At 37.3% G+C, this 9617-nt stretch overlaps 1 protein-coding gene across 1 annotated transcript; it reads left to right on the top strand.

Moving 5' to 3' along the window:
* The first annotated feature begins 74 nt into the window (after positions 1-74).
* On the top strand, positions 75-7812 carry LOC310886361 (collagenase 3-like). Its single transcript, XM_083810870.1, has 10 exons — positions 75-250; positions 347-588; positions 1643-1791; positions 1890-2015; positions 2888-3049; positions 3682-3799; positions 4343-4476; positions 4835-4994; positions 5767-5870; positions 6523-7812. Exons 1-10 carry the CDS (start codon positions 128-130, stop codon positions 6621-6623), a joined length of 1419 nt encoding a protein of 472 aa, XP_083666996.1. The 5' UTR covers positions 75-127; the 3' UTR covers positions 6624-7812.
* The last annotated feature ends 1805 nt before the right edge of the window (positions 7813-9617 follow it).

Below are 9617 nucleotides of genomic sequence, written 5' to 3' on the forward strand. Positions count from 1 at the left end.
GCATGTTTACTTTCAGTGACAAGGAAGTTCTAACTTGTCCCTAAGTGGTGACTCACTGGGGTAGGACTATAAAAGTAAAGGTAACTGCTCTCTAAAACATCAGGGCTTCAGACTTCACAAATCCAACATGATGCAGTCAAGGCTTTCAGCTGTCTTCTTTTTCTTGTTGGGTTTGTCATTTTGTCTGACAATTCCTATTCCTCTTGAAGATAGCCATGAATTCACAGAGGAAGACCTTCAGTTTGCAGAGGTACAGTATAAAATAATTAATTTGCATTTTTTATAAATACTTTTGTAGTTACAGCTGTTTGGAAATCAGGCTTATTACTTTTTTTTACCTTCTTAGCGCTACCTCAGGACTCACTATGATCTCCGTCTGAATCCCACTGGCATAATGAAGAAGAGTGCCAACACAGTGGCATCTAAACTTCGAGAAATGCAGGCTTTTTTTGGCTTGGAGGTGACAGGAAAATTAGATGAAGAAACATATGAGCTCATGCGGAAACCAAGATGTGGTGTCCCAGATGTGGGAGAATATAACTTTTTCCCTAGAAAACTCAAGTGGTCAAAAACAAATTTGACATACAGGTAAATGCATGGCATTTTGAATGTTATTACTGTTCCTTCTTTCCATGTAGCTTGTTCCATAGGTTGCTCAGTACATGAAGTTGATGGGAGAAGAGTGTGTTCAAGTTTGACAAAATTTAAGTTGCAGTTTATAGTCTTTACAGCCCTACTTTTGGAAAGGTCCCCTAGAACCACCATACGGTCTGAGGAAGTAAATACAAATATTTTTTTTTATTGGACTTTTTCATGTAGGAAAGCCAATGTGGTGTAAGCCACTCACTCCTGAGCTGGCCTCCATATAAACACTCTGGGCACATCCATGGTTCCAAATGAAAGAGGGGTAGGGACTGAGCTTGCAGAACTTAATCGTTAGGTTGGCTCTGTTTTGGACCAGGCTTGTTGTGTGCTCCACCTAGGTCTGTCCTGGACAAATCTGCTCAAGAGGGGTTATCTCAAAGCAGTGTGCATGCAAAACAGTCCATGTAATGTGGCTGTGAGACATGGGACTGATCCTTGTTCCTCTTCCATTTCACAGCCCAGCTGTAGATATCTTTGCTTGGTTAGATGAGTCCCTCACTACATCATGTCCTCAGGCAGTTGACCCTGGGTAGCAGATTCCAAATATAAAATCACTGAACTCTTTCAGAAATACCAGTCCAGTATCTGGTAATAATTACTTTAATACTGGTGATTCAAGACTACAGAAAGTTCTTTGGTTCATGTTTGTTCCTCCAGGAAGTGAGAGTCCTGAGATATTTTATATGGCATTAAAATAGTTTTAAGTTAGTGATATGGTTTGACTTGATGCCAATTTGTCATTTTCTAAATCCTCTGGTGCATATAAAATTTATTGTAGAAATCTGTTGGATCATTTCACATGTCTCTGAATAACTGCAATGGAAATGGTTATTTTGATTTCTTGGAGTATTATATGCTGCTGTCTCTTTGGTTTTAGATAAGAACAAAGGGCAGAAACAAGCAAAACTTTTTAATAAGGTGTACAGTCAGATAAAAATGTATTACACAGTTGCTTCAATCTACACAATTTAACTGGAGATATTAATCTTCTTGATAGAATTATGAATTACACATCAGATCTGAGACGTGCGGAAGTAGACAGAGCTTTCAAAAAAGCATTCAAAGTTTGGTCTGATGTGACACCACTTAACTTCACCAGAATACGAAGTGGCATAGCTGATATCATGATCTCCTTTGGTACTAAAGGTAACACACAACAAATTCTTTTTCATTACAGTTATATTGCTGCCAATTTGATAAGATGCAATATAATTGATTTCATTGGTTTGAATGTTGTTGTATAGAACACGGCGACTTTTACCCCTTTGATGGACCCTCTGGATTACTGGCTCATGCCTTCCCCCCTGGTCCGGACTATGGAGGAGATGCCCATTTTGATGATGATGAAACTTGGTCAGATGATTCTAGAGGTAACAGAGGTTCCTGAGATTATTTCTGACAGTGATAGATGGATAATTTCTACCTTTTGATGTTTGTAAATGGTTTGTTTTGTCTGTTTTCCTGTTTTTTAACCAGTATGTTCACTGTCTATTCATAGGAAACTGAGTTTAATCCCCAGTCATAAATGGGAGTATAACATATGCCTACAATAAGTTTTCAGATTTACAAATCGTAAGTGGAGTGGTTTAAAAAACAAACAAACAAACAAAAAAACATGTACAAGCTATTCTGTCAGCTAGACATTTCACTCTGCTCAAAGGCAGCTAGTTGGGAATGATCTTCCTAAAACTTGCAAAAAAGCATATACTTAGCTCAGCTGCAAGTCAGCTACTTATATCTAATTCGAAAATTCTTCATCTTGCCTATTCAGGAGAGAGCTTTGAGCTTTAATAGAACAAAACATTTTTTTTTTTTTCGATAGTGTTATTTCACCTTCCTGGCATCAAAGCTAATTGATGCAGTACCAAAACCAACACAGGCTCTCCATTGGAGGTGAATTCCCAACAAATATTTTCTTGACTTTAGTGGGACTAAGACTCCACTGTAGATCTTCCCAGTGTTGCTAAGAAATTTCAAGGAACCTAAAGCTGCCTACAGAACACCGTTGTCAAATAAGATTTAGCTTGAAGAACAACTATGAGATAGTGAACTGATTGAGCCCTTATTAAAACAAAACTTATAGTCACTGGAAAAAGACGATCAGTTATACATTACTTTTCCATTTCTCCAATTATCTCCTTCATTATCCCACGTTAAAGCACAGTGTTAATGTTAATTGAGTAGTTAAGTCCACTTTGGTTATCCAGGGTTATAAATTTTCTTTCATTGGGGTTTGTTATAGGGTATAATTTGTTTCTTGTTGCTGCCCATGAATTTGGTCATTCACTGGGACTTGAACACTCCAGAGACCCTGGAGCTCTGATGTTTCCAATTTACACATATACTGGAAAAACTGGTTTTGTGCTTCCTGATGATGATGTGCAAGGGATCCAAGAGCTCTATGGTAAGTCTGTATAATATATATATTTCTGGTGTCATTATAACCTGTTACAGATGCACTGCACTGTTTCTGAAGAGCTGCAGATGCTCACTAGCAACAGTCATGACTGATTAAGTCCTAATCACTGAATTCTTGGCAACCAATCTTTAGGAATAGAATTCTTTAGGAGCAGAAGATGCTCAGATTTAATTGTTCAGCGGAAAAAGAAATAACATTGAAGTAACTTTTCAGTGGACTGCTGCTAGCTCTTTCATGTGGTGAGGGGCTCGTAGATTCTTTTGACCTTTTTACCACATAAGAGAAGGTGAAACAAGGAGAAGTAGAAAGGAGAAACAAATATTCTTTTTTCAATGTTCCATCATGGAAAGAATAAAACTTTTAGGGGACCTTCAAAACTTAGGATAAAGAAGGAAGCAAGTCCATTTAATATCTTTGCAGCACAGCTGAACTACAAAGGCCATTAACATATTTGGCTAAAGGAGAGAAGGAGAAAACTGTTTTCCCCAATATAAATGGTTTGCTCATTATGCTAGTATTCGTCATGATTTTTGGGAACTCTTCCATGTCCTATTTAATATTATGATCCAGGAAAAGGGAAAGAAAGTTTTTAAACCTATCATACTACATGATTCCAGGTGCTGGAGGCAGAGATCCGAACCCAAAACATCCTAAAACACCAGAGAAATGTGATCCAGAATTATCACTTGATGCAATAACAGAACTTCGTGGAGAAATGCTGGTCTTCAAGGACAGGTAACGAGATTGCTATATGATGGATTGTTGGTACGTGATAAAATTTGAGCAAGAGAAAGAGACGTTTCAGTTTTTCACTAAAGATTTGAATAAACATAAATTAAAAAAAAAATCCCAAATCTACATAGATGCCTATAAGAAGTTACATAATATCTTTTTAGGCAGGATTTATAATGCAGTTACAGACTTGACTGCCCAATGATGTGAAGTGAAGCTGATGCAGCTGAAGGCTGACCCCATTTTTACAGAGTTTTCATTTCACAGGGCTTTCTTCAATATGCAAAAATTTACTAACATTTATCTGAATGAAGTTGTACTTTGAAGATTCACCTTTGTCTTTTGAAATGATAACAGTACGTGAATGACAGAATTGGTCTGCAGTCTGATGACTGAGGAAAGTCTTACCACGGCCTCTATGTATTGAAAATTGTATGTTGTGAAAAATGTCATTCTCCATTAATTCATTTTTAGTACAGAACATCGAGGATACTGCTATTTTGTAGTCTGACACTAAAAATGCAATATTTTCTTTTTCTGAGCTAGGTTTTTCTGGCGACTGCACCCTCAGATGGTTGATGCAGAGCTGGTTTTAATTAAATCATTTTGGCCAGAGCTTCCAAACAAAATAGATGCAGCTTATGAAAACCCCATTAAAGATCTTGTCTTCATGTTTAAAGGTGAGTTTTTTATTCTACTGTATGTAGAAAATATATATATATATAGTCAAGTTCAGTAAATGATCAAGAGGTAATCGATGGAAGAACATAACATTCTATCTTCCTTGTTCAAAAGACAACCTATGAATGCTGGCTTCACCCCATGCAAACTTACACAACCTTCAGTAAGTTAGCACATGTACACAAGATCAGATGCCTAGGATTAAATTTAGCATAAATAGTTTAATACACACAGAGTACATGGCCTAAGAATCTGTTAGTTTTATGAAAATAAGGACCCTGGCATCCTCATTTTATCCTTCTCTCAAAGCTGAGCCTTTTTACAAAAGACTTATACATACTTTGTTCTTATTTTCAGGAAAGAAAGTCTGGGCTATGAATGGCTATGACATAGTTGAAGGCTTTCCTAAAAAGATATATGAAATGGGATTCCCAAAAGAAATGAAAAGAATAGATGCAGTTGTCCATATTAAAGACACTGGCAAGACTCTCTTTTTTACTGGAAATAAGTACTGGAGGTAAGCTGCAGACAGAGTGGTGCTTTTTTTCAGCATCCTTAGTCATAACCTGTCCAGAATATTCAAAAAATCAGTTGGGGGGGTTCAAACCAGGCACTACATTGTGGCTCAGATGTTGCCAGTGTGTGGTTTTCATGGGTGCAACAGCTGTGTAGAATAGAAGTCTTGCATGCACATTCATGATATAAATACGCAGTCACAGCCTGTAAAAGCTAGGAAAGTGAAAGAAAGGAGAGAAGAACAAATTGCCCTGATGCAGGAGAGTCTGGATGTCTCCTAGATAAAATTCCTATCTTGCTTCCTAGATTCACTTGTGTGGCACAAGCTGGATATTAGTGCTGGTCTGTGAGAGCAAGAAATCTATCTTACCCTAGGATGGCCATTTTTTTCCTGGCCAGAAATGGGGTTGACAGCCAGGTCATTTGTATAATCAAGAAAGATGTCACCATCCCTTCCCAGAACCTGTGTGTTAAGCAGCCTTAGGGTACGCTTGCAGCGCTGATATGTCCAAGTACCATCACCTCCCTATAGTATGTAGCTTATATACTTCTGAAAATGTGACTTTACTGGTTTTGTGATTATTGGGATTGTACTTGTGGTGTAAGGGTGCCCTGGTTATTACACTGAGTTTCATTAGTGCACTAGACATGCGGTACCCAATGGCTCCTGGCTACTCTTGATGTGGGTAAATTCAATGCATACAAAGGGCACACACCAAATCTAAGGCTGTCTAAATCCTCTGAATTTTTATTTTCTTTTATGTTTAATGTAGTTATGATGAAGAGACAGAGGTGATGGAAGCAGGCTACCCCAGACTGATAGAGGAAGAATTTGCAGGAATTGGTGATCGAGTGGATGCAGTCTATCACAGAAATGGTATATAGCCCAATTAACAAAGCTTTATTACAATTAGTTGTGGCTGAAACCTGAGATTAACAACCTGTGGGAAATTCTGTCATTTGTAATTTCAATTTATTTATTTATTTATTTATTTATTTATTTTGACATCAGCACTTCTGTTCTTGCCTGAATCAATTTTCTGATCTCAGTTGCACTCTGGCAAAGATGCTCTTATAAACTGTGGAGATATGTATTTGAGAATCCAAAGGAGACCTTGCTAAGAGAACCTAAGCGATATGCATAATACAAATGCATCATAATGTTTCTATTTCTTCAAATCCAGATCATTCATAGCCAGTTTTTCCAGGAGTGTTTCCAAGTCAGAGACTTAAAACCAGGGTTTTCCTGTTAATGTTTTCCTAAAAAAATGTTATATAATAATAAAACACAGAACTTGACACTAGGTTAAGATATTATTTATTTTAAAAAACTGATCCAGATCATACAAATGGAATGAAGACTCTCAAAAATTTAGCTCAACATTTTAAATACTAAAATATTGCATTTTTACTAAAATATTGTAAGAGTTATTAAACATTAAGACAAAACAGGTAATTTTATTTTGAAGGAAAATTTTAATATAACAGATTTTTCAGGGTTAATTCATTTTAATTTTCTTTTTTCTTAGGTTACCTCTACCTCTTCAATGGATCTTTGCAATTTGAATACAGCATCTGGAGCAAAAGAATTGTCCGTGTCCTGCACACTAACTCCATATTTTGGTGCTGATTACAGTTGAATGACATGTTACAGGCTGCAGAGCAGCTTGTAGTACATGGAAGTAATAATATGGGCATATAGGTTTATTAGAGGAAAGCAAGGTTCTGTGAATATGCACTGGATACCTAGAAACAAATGTATACTGTATATATGGAACTCTATAGCTGTATGTCAGTCTGGAACTGAATTAACTTAACAGGAAAGAAGAAGAAATGATAAGCATTTCAAGGGGCATTACACCATTTAAAGTTTGTCTCTCATTAAAGTGAGATGCTGGATACATCCTCCATGATCATAAGCACTACTAATTTCCAGTAATCTATGCATGTCTAGCATCTTCTCAGAATCTTCTAGCAATTCCGAAGACATCGAGTTGATAATCCCTGGAGTGTTTCTTTTTAAAACTAACCCTCCTGCTCTTTGTAAAATTATTTTTCAAGTACTGGGGATTCAGACATGTAATGAATGAGTCAGGACTGCATGGTGATGCCATCAGCAGCATAACACTAGGTTGCAACACTAAAGTTAGAAAATTCAAAGGAATTTGAATGGGAACATCCCCCTAGAAATAGATGCCCATATGATATTTGGAAGAAGCTGCAGGTATAGAAATATTGAGGTGTCATCTCAAAGCAGACTGAAGAGCAGGAAAAGGGAACAGTATTCCCTACAGAAATCATCAGTTAGTATGGCACTGGGGAAAATAGAAAGTAGTGATACCAAGAGAATCGCACAGGTTGAAACCTTTCATGAATCTACATCTGGCAACAAAGCCCATGTTTTCAGCTGGTGTAAACTGAAGTAGTTCAAATGATAATTATAGAAGTTATGCCTATCTATGCCAGCAGAGAACCTGAACATTCAAGTTAAAATATTCAAAATAATACTGAAAGGGTGTCAAACATGAAAAATGTTTATAATGTTAAAAACGAATATATCAATTGTTTCAGTACCATGTAAGGTTTGGGGGGGGGGGGGTTGTTTTGTTTTTCAATGCAAATGATGTGGGACTGTGGTTATTTCTCAGTTTTAAAAGTAGTATTAAAGAAACAGGAGGAATAAAATGAAATTGTGAAAGGATTTCAGTTAAGATATCCTACACTGTATGTTATAAAACAAGACAGTGTTATTGGATAAAAGAAATCAGGAAGCTTAACCTGTGCATTTTATTCATTAAAATTTTTGCTTCTACTTAAAACTCTGTTGTTTTTTATCTGTGATTTTTTTTAATTTTATAGAAAAGAGGAGCAGAGAAAAAGTCATAAAAAGAGAAACTATAAAAGAACCACTGAGTTCACAGAATAAGAACTAAGTTGAAATTAGTCCTTATCAATAGAGAAAGTAGCACAAATGATAACAAAATACTATGAAAATCAATTCCACACTAGCTTGAAGTCTAAACTTTAATAACTAATTCAATCTAACTGCCTTGTCCTCTTCTTCCTCCTTAAAACCAAACCCCAAATCAGTCAGTCAGCCAGCCCACCAAGCAAAGCCCATCAATGCTGAATGTTTTTTAAATAGGCATAAATTGCCAGGTTTACCAAGCAACAGGCTAGGTGAGTTTAATTTTGTAATTTATGCCACATAAATCGTAGAATCAAAGAATGGCTTGGGTCAGAAAGAGCTTTAAAGATCATCTCATTCCAATACCCCTGCCATGGGCAGGGACACCTCCCACCAGACCAGCTTGCCCAAAGCCTCATCCACCCTGGTCTTGAACACCTCCACGGACGGGGCATCCACAGCTTCTCTGGGCAACCTGTTTCAGTGTCTCACCACCCTCACAGTATAGAATTTCCTCCTAACCTCTAACCTAAATCTCTCCTCTTTTAGTTTAAAACCATCCCCCCTTGCACTAACAGTGTCTGCCCGAGCAAAAATTGCTCCCCGTCTATTTTATAAGCCCCCTTTAAGTATTGAAAAGATGCAACGAGGCCTTCTCTTCTTCAAGCTGAACATCCTCTGCTGTCTCAGTCTTTCTTCATAGGAGAGGTGCTCCATGGTCAGATGAGGGAGCTTAACAGATTAAGTGGTCTATTCTGACTGTAAAACTGGAATTAATCAATGTCAGACCTTAAAATATTTAAAGGAAATGTAAGTAAATAGAGATGAAGAAAAAGCTTTACAAATGGAAAAACTTGCACTAAAATCAAAGTCCTATTATTTGACATAATGTTGATAAAGCTGCTAGAAAAAAAGACAGAAATAGAAAAAAAAAAGAAAAATTCTCTGCATAATAAACAAAATCATTCATTTATATATCAAAAACATTTTTGATAGACATCAGATAGACGTCATTTGAGTGAATGATGTTTGACATTGGATTGCAGTTTAGTTTGAAGTTTCATTGCAGTCTGCAGTGAAATAAAGATCTGGAGGTTTAACCTTAGCCCTTGTTATTTTTGTTATAAAGACTTGGTGGAAAATTATGTCAAAATAGTAAAGAGAGACCAGTTGATTCTGACTGCTCTGAGCTTCAGAGGTCTGACCTGAGCCTCACTTGAGCAGGGATTGCAAAATGCACAGGGAAGCAAGGAGACATTGATTACTATCAATCATATCTATGTAAATTTCTGAACATTTGGCAGCAGTAAAAGGTACTACTTAGGAAGCTGGACCTTCCAGAAACTTCAGCATGAACATATCCAGCTGCTCCCCAGCCCAAACAGTCAGATTCCTGTTTGCTGCTTGGCTGACTGGAAGCAGTCTTCGGCACCAGTCCAAACACGGCTCCAGCTCATGCATCTGCATCCCCAGTGAGAGACGCACAGCCCTGCGGTTAGCTCTACCTCAGATGAGAAAAATACCAGCCTGTCAGTTCCTGGCATTTTGTTAAAAAAAAAAAAAAAAAAAAAGGAAAACAAAAATGCTTGTGCTGTGGAAGTGGAAAGCTGAGGTCAGAGCCAGATGGGCCCTGACACTGCACAGTCAGCCAGAAAGGAAAACTCAGCATGGGACTTGGTGCCTTTGGACCTGCTGCCATCTCATGAGAAAAACATT

Source organism: Anser anser (genome assembly GCF_964211835.1).
Source record: "Anser anser genome assembly, chromosome: 1".
Classification (NCBI taxonomy): Eukaryota; Metazoa; Chordata; class Aves; order Anseriformes; family Anatidae; genus Anser; species Anser anser.

Bases quoted from the DNA above. Each gene is read 5' to 3' on its own strand.
- LOC310886361 (XM_083810870.1), top strand. From the start codon at position 128: ATGATGCAGTCAAGGCTTTCAGCTGTCTTCTTTTTCTTGTTGGGTTTG. The intron at 1,792-1,889 runs GTAACACACAAC...GTTGTTGTATAG, and splicing joins GATCTCCTTTGGTACTAAAG to AACACGGCGACTTTTACCCC. The intron at 3,050-3,681 runs GTAAGTCTGTAT...ACATGATTCCAG, and splicing joins AGGGATCCAAGAGCTCTATG to GTGCTGGAGGCAGAGATCCG.